Raw genomic sequence first — 23,919 nt, forward strand, 5'->3', positions numbered from 1 at the left:
CGTTATTCAGACCTCGAGGGATGCAGCACTGCGCCGTAATTCACCGTAATCAGCTCTCGATGTCCAGCAAAGCCTAAGGCTGAGGATTATGAGCTGCTCACGTGCAGAAACCTCGTCCGGATGTCTGCCGCGTTCGTAACGAAATCCACGCGCTGTGGCTGTCACACGGTACACTAAGGAGCAGTCAATGGTCACACAACGCCCTTCTCAACGGCGACCAGCAGTTTATGGACTTCTCCCTGAGTCACTAGAGTTGAGGTGCGGGCACTAGGACTACACATCCGCAGACTTCGTATCGCCATCTCTCACCCCGGCAGGCACTGCGAGCCGAGCGGCACACCGCTTTCTGAGTCATGTGGCGCATGCCATTCATGTATTGTAGCGGAGTCGTTCCCGCGCAGAGCTAACTACATACTGGTGCGAACCGTTTCTACCTTTGTATACGGCTTCCAGGACAGTCTGATCGACGGTAGCGTAGGCTGACTTGTTGCGGGCACTCAAGCTATCACGAACCAAATTGAAGGCCCACAGAACTCCTGAAGGACTTTGGAACTTTTGCGATGTGATCGGATGTACCCCATGGGAGACCCTGGAGCGATATTCGTAAAGAGTTAGACGGACGCATGCAGACTTGGAGGTTGCATTGCTATCAGTATCCACTCACCTTGTCCGCATTGGGTTAGCTTGGTTCTCGAGGCCCCGGCGTCGTTCTCGCGGGAATTGACGAATCATCTGGGATGTTTGATGTGCTTTTCACGAGGAGCTGCCCGATTTTCACGGAGAACCTATTCTGTAGAAATATATATACCATCATCATAAAACTCTCTACTGGCAAGGAGCAGGTAAAGCCGCCCCAATTTTCACCGGTCAGATGGGGCGTTCAACGGCGCAGAGCCACCATATGTGTAGTGCTGATCACAGCCGCACTCGACCCGAACCCGTCGGGTCAGAAAAGGAAGGACACGGACTTTCGACCAATGAGTATGCATTGCTGCTATTTACATGACCAGATGTCAGCTATCCAGCTCCAACGTTTGCTGCCTATTGCCGCGCCTTCGCAACCGGCGTCCACCCAGAGTACTTGGGCTTGACTCTGTAGAGGTTAGTTATGTGTCATAGTATCGTCCGCTCGAGTCACATACGTGCTGTACGGCTTGTATCCCGAGCGACTCCCTGTCAACGTAGGCCGGTGCTCCTTGGGTTCCCAGTCGCGAACTAGACGTTGCAGAATTGGATCTTCGGTTGGGGGTTTGTCGACCATGTAGGACATCCAGGCGTGCCTGAGAGCGTTGTTAGACAAAGCAGGATGACTATCGGCGTAGTGAAGCTATCTATACCATCCCGGTTCGATTTGTGACCTTAAGAATACCGGGTTAGCCTTTGCCGTTCTGTTGTTCCAGTACTTGACACTCACGGGTCGTATTCCTTGTCCTTGTAGTCCACCCATCGGGTTCTCACTGCATCCGACAGTCAATTGAGGTTCTCCGTATGGTGCTCGATATACTGACAGGGAAGTTCCTGCTCCAAGTTCTCGAAGTACTTGTTGCCGTAGCGGTCCTTGGCAATGAAGGTTCCAGCTTTCGTGTCGCCTGGGACTGGGTCAGCCATTCTGCCCATCCAACCCAATGATGCATATATCACCCACCGATGTTCTAAATGTCCGCGAAGGTCTGCTTAGTGCCATTGTTCCTAATGATCGTGGACGGAGGGGTAGGTACCTGAAGCTGGTGGGCATAATCCTGAAATATGTGTCAGTGATAGGATGTCAGGTAGTTAATTGGGGAATATATACCTTGATGCCAACTTTGCGGAGGTTCCGCAACGTCCTCAGTAGGGTAGACATGGCTTGACGTTGCTCTAGATGTCGGCGTGAAGCTCTTACGATGTTGTCCGTAATGCCAAGGATTCACTAGCGCTGTCGAAACGGGACTAGCTCGCCTCCCTGCCAAAACAAATGGATCCATCCCGTCTCATGAAGAACCTATGCAGAACACATGCAATTGATTCTGAAGAATGATAGTTCGAAGCATTACAAGATACTCTCGCCCTAGGAGCTTGCTTGCTCTTGTGTATCGGAGGCCGGGTCGAGGAGTAACGACGAGAAAATTCTCAGCATCAAGCGCCCCTTCGATGGCAGCACCAACTCCCCAGTCCAATTCGTCCTTACTAGGAGCTATTACAACAGAACTAGACAAAATATCACCTAGGTTTGAGATTAAACAGTCTCAAATGGAGATTTTGAAGTCTCCGACTGAATTCTACGAAACTCTCAAAGTCAGTCCCGTTTCATCTACAACATATCAAACCCCTATAGTCCTGAAAGAACATGTTTCCATAAAGTCAGCGGTTCATTTCCGTGATGAAACAGCTCGTGTTTTCAATTCGTTCGTAGAGATGATTCGAACTTTTCGCTACCTTTATACGGTTCCATGAAAAACTCATGCCAGGTCATCGTTCGCTGAGTTTGAATTCTTAAGGATCTAACGTATCATACCAGGCCAAAATTCTGAAAGCACGACGAAGGATATACCTCTCCACACTTTACATTGGAAAGACTGAGCATGAGCTTGTATGATCTCCCCTTCATTCATCGCTGCTTCGACTGATGAACTCAGATCTCCACAATACGCGAAGCTCTCATCAAAAATCCCGACCTTCAAGTCTCGTTCCTAACGGATGCTCTACGTGGTACTCGAGAAACACCACTGCCGTCATGTGCCTCTCTCCTCGTACCCCTTGTGGCTGAATTTGGCCCCAAGAGAGTGGAGATCCGGATGTTCCACACTCCCAATCTCACTGGTGTGCGGAAGCAGGTTATACCTCGTCGAATCAACGAAGGCTGGGGTCTTCAGCATATGAAACTCTACGGCGTTGATGACGAACTGATCATGTCTGGGTGCGCGCTTCCATTTCAAATACTCTTTTACCGTTAAATCAACCGCGTACTGATCCCACTCCAGAGCCAACCTCTCAGACGACTACTTCACCAACCGCCAAGACCGCTACCACGTCTTCTCCTCTGCAGAAATAACCTCCTACTTCTCCAAAATCCACTCCACCGTCTGCAGTCTCAGCTACCTCATCGAACCGTCCTCAGATCCCACAGGCTACACCATGGCCTGGCCAACAACCAACCCCTCGCCCTCCCCTCTAGACAACCCCAAAGCCTTCAAATCCGCCGCCACCACCACCCTATCCCCCCTCCTAACCCTATCAAACTCCCCATCCCTCCCCTTTCCAACATCCTCATCCCCCACATCCCCCTCCAAAACCCTAATCTACCCCCTCCTCCAACTAACCCCCCTCCTCTCTCCCAACACCTCCACCGAACAACCCGCCATCCACACCCTCCTCCGCCTGCTCTCCACCCCCCCCTTCACCCACTCCCGCTGGACCTTCACCGCCGGCTACTTCAACATGACCCCCGCCCTGCGCCGCCTCCTCCTCGCCACCCGGCCCGCCCACGGCACCGTCCTCGCCGCCCACCCCCACGCCAACGGCTTCTACAACTCCCCCGGCGTGTCCGGCATGCTGCCCGCCGCGTACACCCTCCTCGCGCGTCGCTTCCTCGGCTACGTGCGGCGCTCGGGGCAGAGCGAGCGCATCGAGCTGCGGGAGTGGAAGCGGGGCGTTGTGAGCGAGGCGGGCGGGTGGACGTACCACGCCAAGGGCATCTGGGTGACGCTGCCGGGCGAGGAGGGCGTGGGCCCGAGCGTGAGCGTCGTGGGGAGCAGTAACTACACGAAGCGGAGCTACGAGCTGGATATTGAGGCGGGGGTGGCGATCGTGACGGGCGACGAGGGGCTGAAGCGGAAGCTGAGGGAGGAGGAGGTGTGGTTGCAGGAGCACGCGAAGACGGTGGGGAGGGAGGAGTTTGAGAAGCCGGAGCGGAGGGTGGGCGTGACGGTGCGGTTGGCGATGTGGGTTGTGAGGGTGCTTGGGGGGGCGTTGTAGGCGCGCTGGTATACATGTACAGTGCTAGATCATAAGTTTAAGCACTTTAGACATCTGCTCCGGGTATCTAGATATCCTTTTAATGTTCTGCATACAACATGAGTGTCGATGCAGTGGGAATAGGGCTACCATTTGACCGACTGAAGACATGCTAGGTGGGGTACTCCTTACCGTGGTAAGGAGTGAGCAACAGTGAAGCCTGACCAGCGACATATCCGCGTGCCTAAACTCATGACCTAGCACTGTATCAGTGTCTTGGAGCTGAATCAGCGCCGGGTTCATTTCTGGTCTCTGGGATTTTGCATCCTAGGCGTGGAATTTGGAGGGTGTTGGGGGCAGCCTGACGGTGGTGAGCGGGTGTGCATTAGACTCTCGGATTAAGACGGGCGTGGGTTCTTAGAAAAGCCCGGCGGTTCCAACGGATCCGAAAATGCCCCCGAGTGTGATCTAATTGCCCCACAAGTCTCCTTCTCACGGTATCCACGAGGAGCAGCTGTCCATTCGGCGGCTGCATTCTCGTAAATCTAAAGTCATTGAAAGAAATAGGCGAGGGAATAGCAGAATCCTCGCTTTCGGCTCTCGGTGTTGGTATGGAAACCGGCGCGGCTTGCCGAGCATCTTGTGCTTGTCGAGTTCGCGAGGCTGCTTCCTGCGCTACACTTCGCATGAATTGCTGTATTCGCCGGCGGGTTAAAGTTCGGCGGGTTGATTCCCCTGCCTGCAGCTGTTGAGCTCGAAGTTGTACTGTAGCTGCCCGGCGTGATGCGTCTACTTGTCGCTGGCCGTATTCTTCCACCCGTTGGTGTCGTGCTTCTTCCTCGCGTACCTCTGCCTCTGCTCTTGTCCTAGGATGGTATATCTCGCAGTCGACCAGGTGGTGAAAGTCGAGGTGGTGCCCATTGATAAACTCGCGACCGCAGCATCGGAAGCTCGTCAAAGAACCTGACATCTCCTTGGAGTGATGCTATATCAAAGCAGTGTTAGAACGTTCAGTGGGAATGACGGGGCTTTGGTACTAAGTTCGTGGTAGGGACGGAAATGGGTAGGAGAGTACCTACTTGATGGGCCTTGAAGCGGTCTAATAGTAAAGTTGGCTGAATGCGAGAATGTCGAATCAAACGAGAGATGCCGTTGTGATGGAATGCAGTGGTTTAATGTTTAGTTGTGAGCTGTGTTTGGAATTGGAGACTGAAACGAGCCGAGCGAAGCGGTAGAAGTAGCAGTTCGGCATCCGCAGAAGGTGCGTTTCGGTGTGAGCGTGGATAGCACTGCTTGGGGTGCTTCAATGCATTTTCAAAAATCTGAAGGAGATAGAAGCCCTTCATCTTGGGATATGTGGAAATTTGGTAAAGCAGCTCAAGCAGTGGCAGACAGGTGTACACACAGGACAGAGTACTTGATGAGCGTGTCGCTCTTTTCGCGCCCAGCGTGGATGCGTAGAGAAAAATGGGCGATGCCTTGGGGACTAGGACGCGGGAAAGTCATACTATAGCGAGTTACTTTGTTGCCGTGGTGGAGGGTCTATGGAAGGTTTAGTAGCACATGAGGTCGCGGAAGTCCGAGATCGCAAACGCGCCCACGGGCGTACAATGTGCAGTACCACGGTAACCGGTTGCGCACTAATGAAGACTTGGTAGCGAAGATGAAATGAGAACAGAACACGTAGGCACATCATAGCAACGAGAAGAGAAGATAGGAATCACGGTAGAAGAAAATAGTGGAGGTTTAATTTATATTGATTTTGCGCATCCTACCATAGGATTACTCTGAAGATAACCGAAAGTCACCTTCTTGAGCCCGGAATCTGGCAGAGCTTCTGCTGCGTGCATGGACGATGGGAGAGAGATGCAGAGGCAGAGAAGTTCCAGAAAAAGCATACTCTCCTCCAAAACTAATGAAAAGAAAAGAAATGAAAAACACCGGAACACCGCATCTCGAAATCCTTCCTATCGTATGCACGTGAATGAAGACCTAAAGGTCATGCCGGTCGCCGTGTGGTGTGGAGATTATGATGCCCGAAACCAGCAGAAACATGGACGCGAGATGAAGCAGAAGACGTTTAACGGTCCTCGGCCCACTCGTTCTCGCGGCGGATCTGGTCCTCCTCCTCGGGGGTGAAGTCGTTTTGGATGTTGAATGTCTTGCGGATCTCATCCGGCGACTTGCCCTTGATCATGTTGGCGACGGTCTTGCAGCCGACGTCGAGAAGGGCCTTGATGTCGAGGTAGTTGGCGGCCTGCGAACGTTAGCAATGCGCATCTCAAATTGGTGTCGGAATGACGTACCAGGATGATTTCGAAGAGCATCTCTTGATCAACCTGCATAAACTTTTGGTCCCACTCGTCGATGTCGGTCGACTTCTTGCGCGAGTCGGAGTCGTCATCCTGGGTCGCGGGGGCGTCCTTGCGGTGCTGCTCGCACCACTCGAGCACTTTCTTCATGACGGCCTCGTTGACCTAGAGATGCGTTAGTGATGCAGTCGACAGCGAGAGGCAGTAACGTACGTTGGGGATAGGAATGGCCTCGGTGCCCTCGCCTCCTAGATCCTCAAGCAAGTTCTTGATGAGGATCGATCGCTCAGCGACGTCACGGTCCACCTTGAGCTCGACATTGTCGGAGGTGGTGAGCAGGATCTTCTGGGGAGTCTCGATGGAAGTGGTGGCAGCCATGGTATCTGAATGCGGGGTGTTGGTGAGTTGGTTAAGGTGGGTGTGGGAGCTTGGAGTGCGGTTGGTGGTGGTGCGGGTGTGTGGTGTTGTGGAGAGGGCTGGGTTTGCAGCAGGACGGGCAGCCTTTAATGGCGGGCGCAGTTGATGTTCGGTGGAGGGTTTGGGTGTCAGAGCACACAAGTGAAAGGCAGCAAGCTGTGAGGCGATGCCGCCCTTGCCCCATCGGGGCCTAGCCAAGGCTGCCAGCCCCGGGACCTCTGATGGCAGCGCACCGGTTGTCCCTTTGGTGCACCCTGTGCGCGACAATAGCGAACAAGCAAGCAAGGAATGGCAATAGCTGTGCCGCCTGGTCCACACGCCATTCTCGAAGCTTCTTTGTGCGCGCTGCAACAATGGCTCCCGCCGCCTTGTTCCGCCTTCCACCCGCGGTGGACCACCTCCGTTCTGGGGAATCCGCAGTGAGCTTTCTGTGCGGCGGCTATGCTCGTTCCTAGCAAGCACCTCCGATATTGCAAACCTTGGAACCGCCTCCGCCCTTCAGCTCCGTCGAGGCTGCCCAACCCAGCTACAAAGCTAGCAAGAGGAAGCTGCAATATCCATGTCGTCTGAAGGTGACGGCGCCAGGCAGCAAGGCATTGTATCGCCCTTTGTAGTTTGGCGCCTTGTTACCGCTGTCATATTTCTGATAGCTCCGATCCTCTGCGCCACACTTCCGTATATTGTACAGGCTCTCTTTGCGTCCGACGACCTAGCGCGGAAACTGAGTCGACCATGGTCAACCTCCTTTTCTGGGGTAATGCTAAACTAGCCGCAATACTGATTGGCTATGAGACTGCTATTCCCTCCTAGAGGCGTCCGGAAATTCCACCTTATACGGTAATTTTGTGGCTTGATTTTAGCGCTGGGTCACCGGACGTAGGAAGAGCCTGTACACCAAAGGTGTAGCTGGAACGGGCACTTCTGCTGGTGAAGTGGATCACGTGATGACGAGAGTGCCAAGACAATCTTGAGACCCTTGCTTGAGCATCAGTCGGGGGCTTCCTCCGCATTTCTCTGCGTGTACCTAGATCTCCAAATCGAGACAGTATACCAACCATAGTCACACGCTGCCTGACTCTCGCCAGCAACTGTTCAAAGGATGCGACCCAGTGACGCTCCCTCCAAAAGGTCTCAGATGCCCGCGTGCAGCATGCCTAGCCGACACTGTTTGCGGACGCGATGAGGTGGCATCTTGTTGCTTGCGGCTATTATCTGCCCCAGCACTCTCCTCATTACCAGCCCTTTTATACCTATTTATTGCGCCTGTAGAAGTTTTGAGCTGGCTCGCCCTTGCCATTACAAGCAAATCTTCCAATCGACCCCCCTATCGTGACGACACTCATCGGACGGCGTGGCACCAGCTTTCAGTCCATTTCCATCTGTAATCACCCCATTACCAACCTTCACTACTCTGCGCGCCATGCCAATGCGCAACCCTCGCTACATCATTCCACGGTCTATCTTGATGCCGCCATGTGGAGGCGCCTCTATTTCTTGCTGATCCTCGTGCGCATCTACTTCGCCTTCTCCCCCAGCTACTTACACCCAGATGAGAACTTCCAGGGCCCGGAGGTCATAGCAGGTAGGTCTAACCAGATGCGCCTCTTGGGTGCAACATCGCTGACACTTTGGCTTCACCAGGCCGCGTCTTCTCATATCCTGTGCACCTCACCTGGGAGTTTACCTCTGAAAATCCCATCCGCAGCTCGTTTCCGCTATGGCTCGCCTACGGGTCGCCAATGTACCTGCTCCGGTGGCTCTGGGAAGGATTTGGATATGAAGAGGTCGCGCCGTCGGTGGTATACTGGGCACTGCGCGTGTTGATGCTCACGCTGAGCATCGTGCTCGAGGACTGGGCGGTGCAGGAACTCGTACAATCACCTCGTCAAAGGCGCGTTGCCGTCCCGCTGGTCGCATCATCCTACGTGACCTGGACTCTCCAGACCCATACCTTCTCAAACTCATTGGAAACACTCTTGGTGGCATGGAGTCTGGTGCTGATAGGGAGAATTGTGGAAGATAAGGTGCGTCACTACGCATTGGGCGTGGCTGAAGCAATGGCTGACAATCGATATAGAAGCACTCTGGAGTTTTCGCGTCCTCAATCCTTGGATTTGTGGCAGTCGTTGGCGTCTTCAACCGAATTACGTTCCCAGCATTCCTTCTAGTACCAGCCTTGCGCCTCCTCCCACATTTCCGGAGAAAGTCTGTCAACCGCATTCCACCCTGCATACGCCACTGACACCTCTTTTAGACCATTTTCTCTCGTTTTCCTAATTACATTCGCCAGCATCACCACTTTCATTGCCATCTGTGTAGATACGGCCTTCTACACATCCGGTCCTTTCAAATTCACGTCATTGATGAAACACCCCATCATCACGCCGCTCAATAATGTCAAATACAACTCATCTACCGCCAACCTCGCCCAACATGGCATCCATCCCTTCTACCAACACGTCCTGGTCAACCTCCCCCAGCTGCTCGGCCCCGCATTCCCACTCATCTTCTTCCCGTCCTGGAGAGCAACCATGCGCCTCCTCTCCGCCTTTTCTGGCGTCCTCCTCCTTTCCTTATTTCCCCACCAAGAGGCCCGTTTCTTAATTCCCGCCATACCACTCTTCCTCTCCTCAATCCGCCTCCCAAAGAGCTATACTCGCACTTGGATAGCATCATGGGTCATCTTTAACGTCGCTATAGGCGTTCTAATGGGCGTCTACCACCAAGGCGGCATCGTGCCGACGCAGAATTACCTCGCCCGCTCTAACGAGACCCTCAGCCACGTCCTATGGTGGAAGACCTACAGTCCGCCCATCTGGTTGCTCAACGGCAAGAACGAGAACCTCGATACTCGAGATTTGATGGGGATGCCAGGGCCTAAAATGCTAGAGGAACTTTCGAAGGTCGCCCCATGCGAAAGAAAGGGACTTCTGGAACGTCTGGCTGGCTCGCAGAAAAGCGTTTACCTAGTCGCGCCACGTTCCGCATACTTTCTAAAACCGTACGCCCAACCCAATGCTAGCACAGAGGTGAAGCTAGAGGAGGTCTGGAGCTACCGGCAGCATCTGAATCTCGACGATATGGATTTCGGGGATGATGGCGTATGGCCGACGCTGCAGAGGGTGGTGGGGGGTAGGGGGTTGGTGACCTACAAGGCGACGAAAACGTGTAGGTGATAAATTCGGAGGGCAAAAAAGGAGGGCTATAGATGGTTTGGATACGTGCATAATAATATTATACCCACTCTTGAGTTTCATTGTCAATGTCGGACTGGATTGGTGATTATTTATTTTGAGGGAAGTGATTGGGGTCTTTCGGGAGGGGTTGTGAGGGTTTGCAGCACCATATGAAAGCCACTCCAGCACCCTTCAACCTAGGTATACCGGGCCTGATTCTTGTCATTTGAAAAATATAATCTGAACCTTCCCCGATTCTCCCAGGTGTTATGCATCCTATTTCCAGAGGCTTGATTCCCACTCCCCACCCTTCCCGAAGACAACGCCATCAGCAGCTCCAGACTTCAAAGAGCCGAAGCCTTTCAGTATCCTATAGTTAGATTCCACACTCTTGAATAAATCAGCCGCCAAGAATTACTCAAACCACCTTCTTTTCTGAGAATAAGTAGGTCACCTGATTTCGCGACGTATGACATCATTCACCGCCATCAGCCTCAACCTCACTCATCCATACACCTATGCCACAAACACATTCCTAGCCTACCCACATCATTCTACATCGAATCACATCGAACCCTTCCTACCTCACCATGTCTACAACCAACCCTTCCTCGTCAGACGGCACCAACAAGACGCAAGAAGCTACCAACCACAAAACCACAGACGCGGCCGAAACTAAGCAGAAGACCGAGGAAGTGAGCGAAGGGACTACTAGTGAGGAGGGTATCAGTGAGGAAGAACGAATGAAGCAGCTGCGAGAGAAGGTGCACGCGAGTCGAGGGGGCGGGATCAAGAACTCAGGACGGTCGTTTATGGAACCGTGATGGCTAAATAGGAGGGAGGCGTCTCATGCTTTCCAGAGGTCAGGATTAGGAAGTGGAGTAGGAGTCATTAATGTTCATATTCGTATAAGCTAAAGCTTCTTCCCCTTGGAAGCGTTTGGGACCAAGGCAGCTACACTTACCCTAGCTTATCTCTTCATAAGCGTGCTTTCTGATACACGGCAAGTTTTCTTGAAAGCTGCCTGCGAGATAACTATAGGTTCGTGCCGTCTGGAAACCATTGGATCATAAGAAACGTTCGCCAGCCCGCCAAGCAGTCAAACCAGCTACTTTATGCAGTTCTTGTACATGTTCGATCTAGAGTGGGGCAACTCTGCATATCGACACACTTCAGAGACGCTCATTTGTCCTCATTAAGACCCCCAATCATGACACAGCCGACGTTGTGACAGCACACCGTGCTGTGCCGCGTGCGGGGGTGGCACAAGAGTAATAAATGGCTGCGGTCTGCCGCCTCGCATAGTGAGCGAACACTCGCACCTTCTATACTCTCGCATAGAAGCTCTCCTTTTTCCGTTCCTCTCACTTTCTCAAAAAAAGACCACCGCTATGGCCATTCACGAGATCGACCCTAATGGGGATACTATCATCACTTTGAAGAACCCAGGCATTCATTTTGCTGTTTGGGATGAACCGCATGATTTTGAGGACTGTTCTCCTCCTCCTCCTCCTGCCGAAGACCCTTTTCCGGCAGAACCTGCCCCCAAAGAACCTGCCCCCGAAGACCCTTTCCCGGCAGAACCTGCCCCCGAAGAACCTGCCCCCGAAGAACCTGCCCCCGAAGAACCTGCTCCCGAAGACCCTCCGGCTGAAGAGCTTGCTGCTGAAGAGGCTGTTGTGGAAGAGTCTGTTGTGCAAGAGCCTGTCATTGAGCCCTATCTGTGGGAATATTTCACTCCCGCATGGGAGAAATACCGCGTCTCTTCGAGCCATCTAAGACTAGCATCGCCCAAATTCGAAAGCATGCTTTCCGGAAGCAACTGGAAGGAAGGCATACCTAACGAGAAAGATGGTCGCTTTTATATTTCCGTCGAGGACTGGGACAGCGAGGCATTTCTTATTCTTCTCAATGTGCTGCATCTTCACCACCGCAAGGTACCGCGGTCAGTGTCATTGGAACTGCTCGCCAAAATAACTGTCCTGGTCGACTGCTACGACTGTGCGGAGGCCGCTGAGCTGTGGACTGAGCGATGGATCGATCGTGTCAAGGACACTACACCGTTCCGTCGACGCATTGCCGGGACCTGATGCTGTGGATGTGTATAGCTTGGGTGTTGAAACTACCACAGGAATTCGCACAGACGACGGCTGTCGCAATCAAGCAGAGCACACAGGCAGAGCTGTCCACGTTGGGTCTTCCGATTATAGGTTTCGTTGGTAAGGCCTACTAGTCGCATTATGTGATCGCAGGCGATTAACTTCTTAACAGATCGTATCGATCAAGCCCGCATCCACGCGATCCATGCCCTTGTCTCGCAACTACATAGCCTCCTCGATGAATACCATAGTGCGGATTACTCTTGTCCAAGAAACGGTTATTCGTTCGAGTGCGGGTCTATGCTCTACGGTGCACTAACGAAGCAAATGGAGTCCTTAGAATTATTGGCTCCACAGCCAGTGGCACCTTTCTCCGGAATGAGCTTACGGGAATTAGACTCGAAAATGCGCAACATAAAGTCGCCTTTGTGGTGCACCTACACTGATATAAGATACGTCAACCAGAGCCACCCATGCAACCTAAATGAGAGGGTTAGGAAGATGGCTGATATAGTCATGCATGGGGTCCGTGGCCTCGAGTTGAGGTACCTTGAAGGCATCCCGATCCGTTGGTAGGCTTGATCCTCAGCGGCGCTACCGTACACCAGCGAAGAGGACTTCTTTTCCACATCTGGATTTCCATCTCTATTGTTTTGTCCAAAGGTGTTTTATCCTACAGTAGTACTAGGACTTTCATGCCCCCTCCACCTCACCAATATCTTGCAACAAACCCGCTGTTATCAGCAGCACAATCGCAAAAAAAAAAAAAGAATATCCCACAAAACTCGATACCATTCCGCCTCGAACCCAAGAAGCCAAAAGGAAAGGGTTCCGAAGAACATTTCAGTTTACACTGGGTAGATATAGTAATATAGACTGAGCAACTTTCCTGGAGGAGCCAAGCAATTAATGGGTTTATATTGTTGATTAGAAAAGTTGAAGCGTGTGAAATGCGATGTTGAAATAGGAGGGGAGGCTATTGGAGAGCCCTGGCTGGTTGGACATGACGCGTTTGGGGGGAGTGCGTTTCCGTGGTTCATCGTGAGGCTACATATACCATTTTTCTCGTTAGCTCACGGACCCCTAGGAACTTCTCTTGCAATTGTTTCTGGGGGCTGTGGTTGGTATGTTTGGCATGGGAATGGTGTGAGGTTTTGATTTGATGGTGCTAGTGTAAAGCGACCGAGAGTTTTTTTATGATACGAATGTGCCTCCATCTGTATCTATAATAGGGTCCTTAGGCAACCTACATGTAAGATCTTAAACGCTCTTTTGCAACTTCTCGTTACTTTCTTCCTCTCATCCAATAGAAAACATGTAATTATTTCGTTAAAAGGGAAATTAGTTTTGGTGACGTTGGGTGGATCGATTCCTATCTACGAATCTGAAGTGGAGCACGGTTGCCGAGTATGGTACTGTCAACTCCTGACAGGCACATCATGCTCGTGTCAGCAATGAGATTGATTCTACATTAGAGGCCGTTCATGATCTTGACCCGAGTATAGCAGTAGGCGTTGCATATCATACACGTTCTTACCCAAAATTCGCTATGAGGCGTCCCAACCAACCATACTCCCACCTGCCCACCCAATCCAGAGTGTAATTGCATCAAGGTCCCTAACCTAACTCTTCCCATCCTGACTCCCCAGCGCCTTCCCCCACGCAGACTCAAACCCACTCTCGGCGCCTAACAAGCTCTCCTCGCCCCTAATCGTCGCACCCTCGCCAGCATCCGCCGTACTCGGCCGACTCAACTTCACAGTATCGCTCCCAATCTCCGCCGCCGCATTCGCTTCCGGCGTTTCAAACTCGAAATTGCTGCTGTACACCACCGCCGCAAACGCTTCCAGATCCCGCACGCCCTCCATGGCCGCGAGGTACTCGTTGTTCGACCCGGACCCGATCGCGTGTGCCTGACGGCAGAACACAGCCAAGCTCACCGCCACCTTCGCCTTCGCGTCCGCGCCGACGATCTCCACGACTCGCGCGGTCGAGGCGGACGTGGGCGGGATTTTGTAGGCGTGGGTGGCGATTTTGGAGTCGATGAGGAGGGAGAAGGCGGCGTCGAGGAGGAGGGTGAGGACGTGGGTGAAGGAGGGGGAGTCGATGAGGTCGGAGGTTTCGTCGATGAGGCGGCGGAGGGAGGGGGAGGGGGGTGTGCTGGTGGTGGGGGGGTTCATGCCGGACTCTTGGAGGACGTAGGATTCTTGGTCTGGCGGGGGGAGGAGGTAGGGGAGCCATTTGCAGGTTCTGGGAGATGAGTTAGGGGGTGTGAGGGGGTGGGTGGTGTGGGCGAACTGACCTCCTGTCGGACTCGGTGGCGCCCTCGACTTTCTTGCGGACTTCGAGGGTTAGTTCGGAGAGGCGCTCGAGGGTGATTTCCTCGCGTGGGTTCAGGCTTCCGAATACTTCGGTCACGGCGGCGGTGACTTTGTTCATGATGTCTATGCAGCCGCGGTGGAGGAGCCACCAGCTGAAGGAGAGGTAACGGCGGTTCGTCTCGAAGTCATTGCCGTAGGCATGCTCGAAGTTGTCATCGTCGTTGTTCTCGAGGCTGATTTTAGACTCTTGGGGGGGAGGTGCTGCGAGTGAAACAACGCTGGCGAGGTAGTTTCGCCGCCCAAGAAGATTGAGCTGTATGCGGGTAAGAAGGCTAAGTAAAGATAGGGTATATATCAATGTGAACGCTCTCGAGATGGCTGCACACGTTAGAGGATGTATATCAGAGCGACTATGCCACTCACAGCTTATCTTCATCTCGTTCCATAACTGGGCCTTGCTCTTCTTCGGCCGCGGCGATGTCTGGGGCCCTGTCTCCCCACTGCCGTCGCCATTGGCAGCACTGCTCTCTGCCACCTGGCTGGCATGCACATAGCTCTCGCTCTGAAAGCTGGTCAAGCTCTTGCCGTCATCGTCGGTTACGCTTCGCGGCGACGATTGCACGTCCGAGATGGTGACCTCTGATGGGCCTACACTTCTTGCCAGCCGCTCCTGCTTCTGCTTCTGCAGCTCGTTCAGCGTGCGTTCGACGGGCAATGCCTCCAGGATATTCTCGGTCGCGGTCGGCAGGATGGCGAGCACGGTAAAGGTGCAGTCCTCCTGGTTCTGCTCGAACCGCCGGCGGAGGCTGGGAGGACATGGTTAGCATACCGGCCTATACAACAACACACAGCGCAGATGCGCCTACTTCTCCTTCGCGATGCGCTCCTCGCTCATGCGCTGGCGCGCCTCGGACACCTTCGCCAGGACATACTGGCCGGCCAGATAGCCAGCGCCCAGCACGCCCGCTCCGATGGCAAAGTTGGTCCGATTGCGCCGGAGCCACCTGCGCGAGGACGCAATCATGGTGGCCGTGGGTGGTGTGTGTTCGTCTCAAGTCATGGGGGAAGAATTGCTGGTCGGTTCAACAAGAGGCGCGCGACATCCGGGGTGGTTGATGCTTCCCTGCCAGCGCCGAGGTGCATTGATTCGCCACGTCACGGGTGCGCTGGTGATTACTAGAACCGCTTATTCCGTCAACCTCCGCCCATCGGTATCCCTTTTCCTATCATCGGTATCCCTAACGTGATTATTGGTCTGAATTCACCCATTTCTCATCATTCTTTCAGGCTTCCCTGGACTGCGTGTCGAAGCGCTCTGTTTGAGTGAATCGCTGCTCTCGAGGATGATTTCCTGAGTAGCTAATCCGGTCCAGGCATAGACCGTCTTGTTCGCATCCAATGTATACTGAGGTCTATTGGGGCAAAACTGATCCTACTACAGTAAAAACTCGTTATACCGTTCACGTAATGTTCCGGGGGTGTGAACATTATATCAAATGTCACTCTCCGCCAAATATTAAACCGGTAATCGGAAGGTTGAACGATATAATGTATATTGACGGTATGTAGCATCAACATTATAACGAACGTTTACTGTATAAGCTCCCTCTATCAGCGTGCGTCGGGATCACCTCAAGTGCTGACGCTCGTTCGACGCCCTGCTGCAGCAACTACTCCGGCTCTCATTTAACCAACCCTTTTCGCTTCATCTCGAGCAAATACTAGCACTCCAACTCGATCAAATCTGTCTACTCAAGCTCAAGCAACCCCATCCACATCAGCGCAAGGGCCTGAAAGCGATACAGTGCCTTGCCATAGAAATCCGTACATTTCTCTGCCTTGTCTGTGGGTCTCCAACGTACTAATAGAAAGCGAGGGCGGCGGATATTTTCAATCTTCGCACACCGTGTTGACGCTGTCTGAGGTAGCCTACAAGTCTAACGGGACGTACAAACCGTCTCGTTCGTCTTTCCAAGGAGGCTTTGAGGCAAGTCATGCGGCGACACAGCGATAAACCACTTCGAAAGAGAGCACATAATATTGAACTAATAGACACCGGTGGTAGCGGATACACTTCCAATCTGCGTACACCTTGTTGGCGCTGTCTGAGGTAGCCAAGCGAGTTCACTAATTGTCTAAAGACCGAACTTCTCTCTTGTTTGGAATGCTGGAATGGCTATGAAGTTCCTCACACAGTGGTAAACGATTGTACGGATTTCTATGATGAGGCACTGTAGAAGCACATCACGCCGATCGGATAGCAACACTCCACAATCCCCACGATCACCGCAATATGGCTTTGCTGGCTTTTCCGCCGCTCATGATCCGGCTGCGACTTGTACTCCGCTGCTCGAAGACCTCCCCGCTTTATGACCGACAAAGTCTATGCTTGTCCGGTTTCTCTACCCATCTCCAGTCTCCCAAATTTCATGTACAACCGGAGGTCACTCTCACCTGGAGGTGGCTGCAAACCAACCAAACTCATGCTTGCTCAGTCTTACTCGGTTATTGTCTCTAGTGTTAGTCTTTGTTTCTAGTCTTGTTGCTTAAATCAATATCGCTGACCACTCAACCAAGTCATCACGCATCAGTACCCAGGTAAGCTCGGCTTGCGAAGCTTGTTTTCGAGCACACCAAATATGGAACTCCATAATCAGATGAAATTTTAGGATGGAATAAACCAGAACGACAAACCAGTAGGGACAACAAAACATACTTCAGCACATCATGGATGCCAGATTTTAAAGAATGTCCGGAGTGGGGAAAGGTCATGGGGGGCGGCGGAACCATGGTTCGAGCTTTCGATTGAACATACGGAAGCAACCGCTCCATAGCGTTCCACCTGGCTCCTCGCTCATTAAGCACAGAGTATTTACCCACCGCAACGTTTCTATCGATCAATAGAACGTGCAAACACACGCAACATGGCAATCGCCTTTTCGAGCAAAATGGCACGAAGATTTCACCTTTCTCAGCGTTGAGCTTCGCAGATTCTGTCGATACCAAGCCCCTTCGATCCTGACTTTCCATCACCAGGAAACTCCCGCTATCAAGGAAAGGGTGTCCAATTTCCTGAAACATATCCCAGAGAAATCCCATCAGCTTCTTGTTCGTTTAATAAGCCCAGAAGCGTACCGCAACCAACAAGCCTCCGAAAGAACAGATCTCCGTTCTTTTTGCATAATCAGGCCGGGAGAAGACGGCAGCCAACAGGACTCGGGAATATCGAATCCACTTCCTTTGCCCGTAGCGAAACCGGCAGCGTACCGCAAACAACAGGCCGCAGCTATTCATAATGCCACCGAGGCCGCCATGTATCGACTGTCCAACGAGATCCTGCTTATGATTGGCGCCTATCTGTCTCCGGTCTCCAACTTTGTACTGCACCAGACGTGCCAGAAAGCGTTGCATGTTTTCGCGCCGCCACCTGGATTCTTCCCTCTGAACGAATTTGATCTAGAGACTTCGTTACTGGAAAACCACCCTCTCGGCTCAACAGTCGATCACGATGCTCAGAAGCAGTCTTCCTACGCTTCATAGCTAGGAGACCACCATCTCAGCGCAACAACTAAGCGAAACGCTCCAAAGCAGTCGGTCATGCCCGGCATGCGCATCTGGTGCAGCGCGTATAGAACCCGACATACAGAGAAGCTCTTTTCCGCATTGCAAAGGGCGTTTCCTCCCTTCGAACGCCGCTGTGTAAGGGCAGTCGAAGCGGTCAGGGTGTGCGCCCACCACAACCTCACGTTCTCCGAAATCGACGTCTGTACCCATGGTCTTTGGACCGGCCCATTCCGGTGCCAACATGCCAGCCACCGCATCGCACACTGGCCAAACCGGTGGCACCCAAAAATCCTTTCGCTGGGGCAATCATATCGAGATCAGGTCTTGGATCTCGATCATCAGCGCACCCCGAGGCATCGCAATCGCCGCGTCTACTCTCAAAGATCCACCGAGCTTATCCTGCGAGCCGCTCTGCACGCATCTGAGTCTTAACGACTCCATCATCCTGTGTCTGGTCAGCAAGCTGGTTGCAGCGCGGCAAAACGGCTCGCTGGAATGGCGTCGATCGGAAGAATGCAGCTGCGTCCACGGTGGCAAAGGGTCGACCCCCTGTCTACGGTGGCACCAGCGCAAAGACGACTCGGACTTCACCCGTGCCCAAGGGGCGTAGGTGTCGGACTCGTGGAATCGGAGCTGCCAGGATCAGGAGACGGAAAGGGTCCCAGGGTCTCAACGCTTCAGATGGCGCGCCATATGGGGCTGCAGGTGCGATTTTAAGGTGTTTGTGCGCCGTGTGCTGGGTACGGACCGCGAGGAGGTCATTATGCGGGTTCGCAGGTCGTAGGATCATGAGGTTACGGGCGCGGAGTGGGTGGAGACGGTCGGCTGGGGAGGGCAGAAGTCGAGGCCGCGGACGGGGCCGGATGGCTTTTTTCCAGAAAGGCACGGTTACAGAGACGACGACGACGTTCGTGATGAGAGGTGGAGCGAGAGGGGTCCTTTGGGTAGATGGCCTTGAAACGTGGCTTTTTTTGGGCCATTGTAGTTACTTACATACATTGGCCTTGTTCTAGGTCTCATTACTACCTTATCCCTGAAACTGTCTTTTGCGTAAAGTTGACCCAAAACTTGACAAGAACAGTTCTGTGTGAGTGATAGTTCGGACTGTCTAATGGAGTTAGACAGAGAAGTGAGTTGAAGGTGAGTATCCTGAGATGTGGCAGTGTAACCTGAGAGCGGCTGAGCAGAAGTTGAGCCGGGTGTAATTTTGCTTATAAACAAGCATAACTTAATGGAAACAAGAGGAGATAAGTTGGCCGGCCATATACGCTATTTCATCCTATTATCTCTTATAGTCATTGGTTTCATTGTCAATCGCAGCAATATTCATGTCGATACTAAGCGTAAATCAGCCCAATTGACCATTGTTCTGATCTGGAAATGCGATTAAAGGGCTTTATCGAAAGAGCTACGACATATCTAAAGAGCAAACTAGACAGCTCGCAGATCGGAACAATCGCGGCAGCTCTGGATGAGGATGCAGCTGCGATATATGGTCTTGTTGGTGAGCTCGCGCTTGGTCTTGCAATGGAGACAGCCGGTCGCTCAATCGAGCCCACCCTCGGCCTTTTGATCGATGTCAAGGATGGTCTCTCAAAAGAGGCTATGCTCGGCCTCGCACTTGAGCCCAAACCCGGCCTGGTAAGTGAGCTGGTCACGGTTTGGGGCTATGTGAATGCAAAGGGAAGAGACCGAACAGAAGCAGCATCCAAGATCTTTATGGATTCAACCTATATACGCTTAGTTATCGAGACCTTGTCACCGTACATGGTCTAGGTAGGGAGTGGACTAAGAACAGCTATATCGTAGCGACACCATCTCGAAGGCGCCTTCGAGCTTAAACACTCTTTGACGCGACGCGGCGCCTGACGTTCAATTCGTGGAACACTCTTGGAAAATGCATATGCAAGCCAGAACACGCTAGTGTGTCTCAGCCTTGCTATTGCTGCCTCATTATTTCAAGGTCTAAGGCTAGTGATGTGATCCTCTTCTATCAATCACTTAATCAATTCCTTTCTTTTCGTCCAAACATTGGGAGTCAGGTTCATCATGAATGACCCCATCTCTCCATCTTCAAGCAAGCAACTCTCCCAAAAGCTTCGTCTACCATCGTTAGATTCTAGTCCGTCAGAGTTGCAAGTGGGCCAACGTCTTTGCAGATTCTGTCAGCAGCTCGATGTGTGGAAGCTGTTAAACGAAGAAAGTAGTGTCAAAGCAAAGCCTCGAGTAATCCAAGGTCGCCATGCGGAGGATTGCGTTCTCTGTACGCTATGTGAGAATGTTTATGACGAGGTTTTTCGAGAGAATGGAGGTCAATTTCTAGATTATGAGGCAGCCGCCCAGTATGCCTCTTACACACGCATCGATCCTAGTGAGACTGATTTCTGGGAGCCCACATTCACTATGCGCCCTGATGAAGATTGGCTAGGATCCTTCTTAGCCATTGAGTGGGGTGGCCGCCGACAAGAACATTACACACTCAGAGATCTTGGGCTTACCAATTTGCAAGAAGCAGAATTTCGTTTACGCCCATTGGGTTTCAGGCATGCCCATATTCGAGACTCTCCTCTGCCTATGCCTACGAATCTTGGCGACCACATTGAAGGAGTCGACGAATCTGCCGTGTTGGATGAAGCTGAGCCAACTGGGGCCCCCACAACTATCATCGAAGGCCGACCATTATCCGTCAAGCGTGTCCAGCAATGGTTATGGCAGTGCGAAAATGTTCACAGAGAGCGTTGCAACCATCCAGTCACCAACGAGAGATACATGAACTCCATTGACCTTATTTTCGTCGATGTGTTTGAATAGCGGCTGGTGAAGGGAAGTTCTTCGGACAGATATTTAGCTTTAAGCTACGTTTGGGGTCAAATATCCATGCTTCAGACGAAGAAAGACAACTTCTCAGATCTGCAGGAACCAGGTTCTATTTCCGATCAAAATCCAGGGATTGCGCTGACCACTCGGGACGCCATCAAATTCACAAGAGACTCGGGGTGTCGATACTTATGGGTGGATTCTCTGGGTATCATACAGGACGACCATGAGCAGAAGCACCAACAAATTGCACAGATGGACATTGTCTACAGCCAGGCCTGCATGACCATCATCGCTGCATCCGGGGCAGATGCCAATTCAGGTCTTCCCGGTGTACGCCACGGATCGCGTAGCATTCCAACGCACTCTGCTCTTGATCTTGGCGGCCAACCTTTCGGGTTCCAGCGCTCTTCGCCGCCTTTCATGAAGTTATTTGAGCGATCACAGATTAAAACCCGTGCTTGAACTTATCAAGAACGTCTTCTATCGCGCCGATGTCTGTACTTCTTCGCAGAAGAAGCGTTCTTCTGCTGTGGTTCGGTGTTCGATGGAGAGGGCATAGAAAGTCTTGGGGTGACCGATATGGATCGAAGAGACTCAAGTAATGTCCGCCCGCTAAACGCTCTCTTGTCTCTTCCACGAAACGAAATATCAGAGAACCAGATACGTGAAGCATATCGCTCAGTTGTCGAACAGTATACCGAAAGCAAATTGTCTTATCCAGGAGACATTTTGAGTGCGTTTGCCGGAATAGCCGCTTTGATGGAACAGGCTCTAGAACACCAAGGATGCATTAGTACTATCACATATGGCCTTCCAGAGCACAATATCTACGAATTCCTGTTCTGGATTCCCAAGAAGACAACGCTCCGCCGACAACCACCAGTTTTCCCTTCCTGGTCCTGGGCTGGATGGATCGGAGGTGTCACATATGAAGACCGTCTCGACTATTTCGATCCTGCTCATAGCAGAATCCTGCGATGTGATCTTGGTTACGTAGTGACAGATGAGACAATACATGCATTGGCGTTTGACCAAAAGGCTATTTCTGTCTGTCTCTGGGAAGGCTTACCTTCAAAGGAGCTATTCCATCTCAGTGTCTGCAGACATGACTACGAACTACTGGGAATCCGTTCGTGGAATGTTTCATTTTTATGCTCGAACCATTCCATCTAGCGCTTTTGGCCTCTTTCATAGCCTTCAAGATGGCGCCCCCTACGCCGACGAGTCCTACCCTCGAACAGTTCGGAATGAACGAGACTTGGCTTGGTGCAACAAGATTGCGTTGAATAGCGATTTGTGTGCTTCCGACTGGGATACAGGAGCATACGATTTTGTCATGGTATCCCACCTAGTCCTGAGTAAAGAGTACTGCTTCATGCAAATTGCTTGGAAAGGGCACTATGCTGAGCGGATCGGTGTGGGAACGATTCCTGAATTGCTATGGTCAACACACGACGAGACTCTCAAACACATCGTCCTAAACTGAAAAAAACAAAGACCCTCTCTCAAAGGGTTCTAAAAGTGGTATCATCATCATCCTCATCATCCCCGATCTCGAAATCTTTCAACATCTCCTCGCGGTCGTCGTCTCCTCGAATAGTAGAAGGCCCACTATCGTCACTCTCGAATCCCGGCGAGTGATCCGCCTTGTCAACCCGCCAGCCAGGATTGTTCTTAAACCAATGATCTATCTGCTCTAGACTCCGACCAGCGGTTTCGACGATGAAATAGTACACGAACGGCACGAACAACAGGTTCAGGACCGCGTATATGAGATACAAGTACCACCCTAGATGATGTATGCCTATCGGCGTCGTTTGTACGACGACGTAATTGAACAGCCAATCTGAGGCTGTGGCAAGCGCCGCGCCTTTCGAGCGCATGCTGAGAGAGTTGATCTCAGCCGGGTACAGCCACGGAACGGTAATCCAGCCAAAGGAGAAGGCTGTGAAATACAGAAACATGAAGATTGTGGCAATGATGCCAGGAACCAGGCGGCTGGTTGGGTTTGCTTGCCCAATGCCAACGGAGACGGCGATACCGAGGAAGGCGACGGCCATGCACGCGGCAGAGCTCATGAGGAGCGGGCGGCGGCCGACGCGCTCGATGACGAAGAGAGACGACCAAGTTGCGAACATGTAGCATATGGCATTGATGGTGGAGATGACACGGGAGGTCAGTTCTGGGAGGCCGACGGAGCGGTGGAGCACGAGTGGCAAGTAGTAGCAGAGCACGTTAATACCGCTGAGTTGCTGAGCCTAGATATCGTTAGTATACCATGAAGTCAGAAGTGAGGGGAAAAGTACGTACCATCTGCAGAAGCACTCCCAACGATACTCGCCTCGTAGCTACCCCACCACTAAACACCTGTCTCCAATTCGCCTTCGTCGCTTGCTCAATCCTTACACTCTCCTTGATCTTATGAAACTCCTCATGCACCTCCTCCGCACTTTCGCTCAGCGCCGCCAGCACATTCGTCGCCTCCTTATCCTTATGCCGCAACAATAACCACCGCGGCGACTCCGGCAGCACCCAAACCATACTCAGAATCACCACGCTAAACAACAGCTGAATCCCCAGCGGAAACCGCCATTGCGCCTCCGTGCTCATCCTGCTAAACACCAGCGTAATCAGATTCGACATCACGAACCCCCCCACATTCACCGTCATCTCCTTCACCACCGCCCGTCCCTTCTCCTCCGCCTTACTACACTCCACATGCCACACCGGCGCCGTCGCCGTATTCCCCCCATTCCCAATCCCCGCAATCAGCCGGCCCCAGATCAGCCACTGCATGTTCTGCGCCAGCGTCTGCACCACAATCCCCGCCGTCATGATCACGGTGAAGACGAGCAGCATCCACCGCCGCCCTAGCCGCTCGCCGACGAACGATGACACCACCGCGCCGCCGAAGCAGCCCAGGTCGTACACCGACGTCACGAAGCCGAGCAGGCCCGGGGACGGCTCGTGGAAGTAGGCGAGGAAGGGCCGCCCGACCATGATGCCGCCGAAGACGCCTTGCTCGTAGCCGAAGAGGCACATTACCGTGCCCGCGGCGACGGAGATGGCGGTGTGCAGGGCATCGCCGTGGAAGTAGTAGGGCGCGCGCCCGTTGGCTTTCGCGTGTGGGGAGGAGGGTTGCAGAGGGCGATGTTCGTCGTTGTCTAGGTAATTGAAGCGGTGGTCGAATATCTCGGCCGTGGTGCGCGGTTCGTCGTCGAGCGAGTCGCGGAGGGGCGCGTAGGACATTGTCGGACGCGGCGGGAGGGGGGAGAGG

At 52.7% G+C, this 23,919-nt stretch overlaps 12 protein-coding genes across 12 annotated transcripts; 7 read left to right on the top strand and 5 right to left on the bottom strand.

The window, feature by feature from the left end:
• Positions 1–808: 808 nt before the first annotated feature.
• BDZ99DRAFT_415281 (NDUFA12-domain-containing protein) lies at positions 809–1,843 on the bottom strand (the record flags this gene model as incomplete). Its single annotated transcript, XM_033716752.1, has 8 exons — positions 809–1,093; positions 1,143–1,280; positions 1,338–1,358; positions 1,415–1,457; positions 1,509–1,589; positions 1,646–1,652; positions 1,719–1,739; positions 1,793–1,843. The coding sequence occupies 8 exons, from the start codon at positions 1,841–1,843 to the stop codon at positions 1,042–1,044; spliced, it is 414 nt and encodes a 137-aa protein (XP_033577951.1). The 3' UTR covers positions 809–1,041.
• Positions 1,844–2,130: 287 nt separating this feature from the next.
• On the top strand, positions 2,131–3,954 carry BDZ99DRAFT_385369 (uncharacterized protein; the record flags this gene model as incomplete). The annotated part of the gene is made up of 4 exons (XM_033715427.1): positions 2,131–2,274; positions 2,498–2,569; positions 2,616–2,896; positions 2,961–3,954. 4 exons carry the CDS (start codon positions 2,131–2,133, stop codon positions 3,952–3,954), a joined length of 1,491 nt encoding a protein of 496 aa, XP_033577952.1.
• Positions 3,955–4,136: 182 nt separating this feature from the next.
• On the bottom strand, positions 4,137–5,274 carry BDZ99DRAFT_292861 (uncharacterized protein). Its single transcript, XM_033714109.1, has 2 exons — positions 5,013–5,274; positions 4,137–4,918 (listed from the first exon to the last, which is right to left on the bottom strand). Exon 2 carries the CDS (start codon positions 4,901–4,903, stop codon positions 4,319–4,321), a length of 585 nt encoding a protein of 194 aa, XP_033577953.1. The 5' UTR covers positions 4,904–4,918; positions 5,013–5,274; the 3' UTR covers positions 4,137–4,318.
• A 739-nt stretch (positions 5,275–6,013) lies between these two features.
• On the bottom strand, positions 6,014–6,623 carry BDZ99DRAFT_385310 (S-phase kinase-associated protein 1A; the record flags this gene model as incomplete). The annotated part of the gene is made up of 3 exons (XM_033715424.1): positions 6,014–6,190; positions 6,240–6,410; positions 6,459–6,623. 3 exons carry the CDS (start codon positions 6,621–6,623, stop codon positions 6,014–6,016), a joined length of 513 nt encoding a protein of 170 aa, XP_033577954.1.
• Positions 6,624–7,928: 1,305 nt separating this feature from the next.
• On the top strand, positions 7,929–10,110 carry BDZ99DRAFT_292876 (GPI mannosyltransferase 4). The gene is made up of 4 exons (XM_033714110.1): positions 7,929–8,244; positions 8,304–8,686; positions 8,740–8,867; positions 8,917–10,110. Exons 1-4 carry the CDS (start codon positions 8,136–8,138, stop codon positions 9,836–9,838), a joined length of 1,542 nt encoding a protein of 513 aa, XP_033577955.1. The 5' UTR covers positions 7,929–8,135; the 3' UTR covers positions 9,839–10,110.
• Positions 10,111–11,229: 1,119 nt separating this feature from the next.
• BDZ99DRAFT_508368 (uncharacterized protein) lies at positions 11,230–12,619 on the top strand (the record flags this gene model as incomplete). The annotated part of the gene is made up of 4 exons (XM_033724320.1): positions 11,230–11,905; positions 11,947–12,057; positions 12,110–12,368; positions 12,601–12,619. The coding sequence occupies 4 exons, from the start codon at positions 11,230–11,232 to the stop codon at positions 12,617–12,619; spliced, it is 1,065 nt and encodes a 354-aa protein (XP_033577956.1).
• Positions 12,620–13,283: 664 nt separating this feature from the next.
• Positions 13,284–15,348, bottom strand: BDZ99DRAFT_462277 (Peroxin-3). The gene is made up of 4 exons (XM_033719814.1): positions 15,125–15,348; positions 14,682–15,064; positions 14,240–14,636; positions 13,284–14,187 (listed from the first exon to the last, which is right to left on the bottom strand). Exons 1-4 carry the CDS (start codon positions 15,280–15,282, stop codon positions 13,560–13,562), a joined length of 1,566 nt encoding a protein of 521 aa, XP_033577957.1. The 5' UTR covers positions 15,283–15,348; the 3' UTR covers positions 13,284–13,559.
• Positions 15,349–16,627: 1,279 nt separating this feature from the next.
• BDZ99DRAFT_519662 (uncharacterized protein) lies at positions 16,628–17,798 on the top strand (the record flags this gene model as incomplete). The annotated part of the gene is made up of 3 exons (XM_033725436.1): positions 16,628–16,777; positions 16,836–16,856; positions 17,295–17,798. 3 exons carry the CDS (start codon positions 16,628–16,630, stop codon positions 17,796–17,798), a joined length of 675 nt encoding a protein of 224 aa, XP_033577958.1.
• Positions 17,799–17,914: 116 nt separating this feature from the next.
• Positions 17,915–18,571, top strand: BDZ99DRAFT_292916 (uncharacterized protein). Its single transcript, XM_033714111.1, has one exon. It carries the CDS (start codon positions 18,031–18,033, stop codon positions 18,430–18,432), a length of 402 nt encoding a protein of 133 aa, XP_033577959.1. The 5' UTR covers positions 17,915–18,030; the 3' UTR covers positions 18,433–18,571.
• Positions 18,572–20,645: 2,074 nt separating this feature from the next.
• On the top strand, positions 20,646–20,972 carry BDZ99DRAFT_354634 (uncharacterized protein; the record flags this gene model as incomplete). The annotated part of the gene is made up of 1 exon (XM_033714584.1): positions 20,646–20,972. A coding segment is annotated over one exon (327 nt), but the record flags the coding sequence as incomplete, so codon positions are not given.
• A 73-nt stretch (positions 20,973–21,045) lies between these two features.
• Positions 21,046–21,948, top strand: BDZ99DRAFT_292955 (uncharacterized protein). The gene has a single exon (XM_033714112.1). The coding sequence runs from the start codon at positions 21,222–21,224 to the stop codon at positions 21,813–21,815; it is 594 nt and encodes a 197-aa protein (XP_033577961.1). The 5' UTR covers positions 21,046–21,221; the 3' UTR covers positions 21,816–21,948.
• Positions 21,949–22,147: 199 nt separating this feature from the next.
• On the bottom strand, positions 22,148–23,891 carry BDZ99DRAFT_475856 (uncharacterized protein; the record flags this gene model as incomplete). Its single annotated transcript, XM_033722021.1, has 2 exons — positions 22,148–22,900; positions 22,953–23,891. 2 exons carry the CDS (start codon positions 23,889–23,891, stop codon positions 22,148–22,150), a joined length of 1,692 nt encoding a protein of 563 aa, XP_033577962.1.
• Positions 23,892–23,919: the final 28 nt, after the last annotated feature.

The sequence above is a fragment of the Mytilinidion resinicola genome (assembly GCF_010093595.1).
Source record: "Mytilinidion resinicola strain CBS 304.34 unplaced genomic scaffold BDZ99scaffold_8, whole genome shotgun sequence".
NCBI classification, from domain to species: Eukaryota; Fungi; Ascomycota; class Dothideomycetes; order Mytilinidiales; family Mytilinidiaceae; genus Mytilinidion; species Mytilinidion resinicola.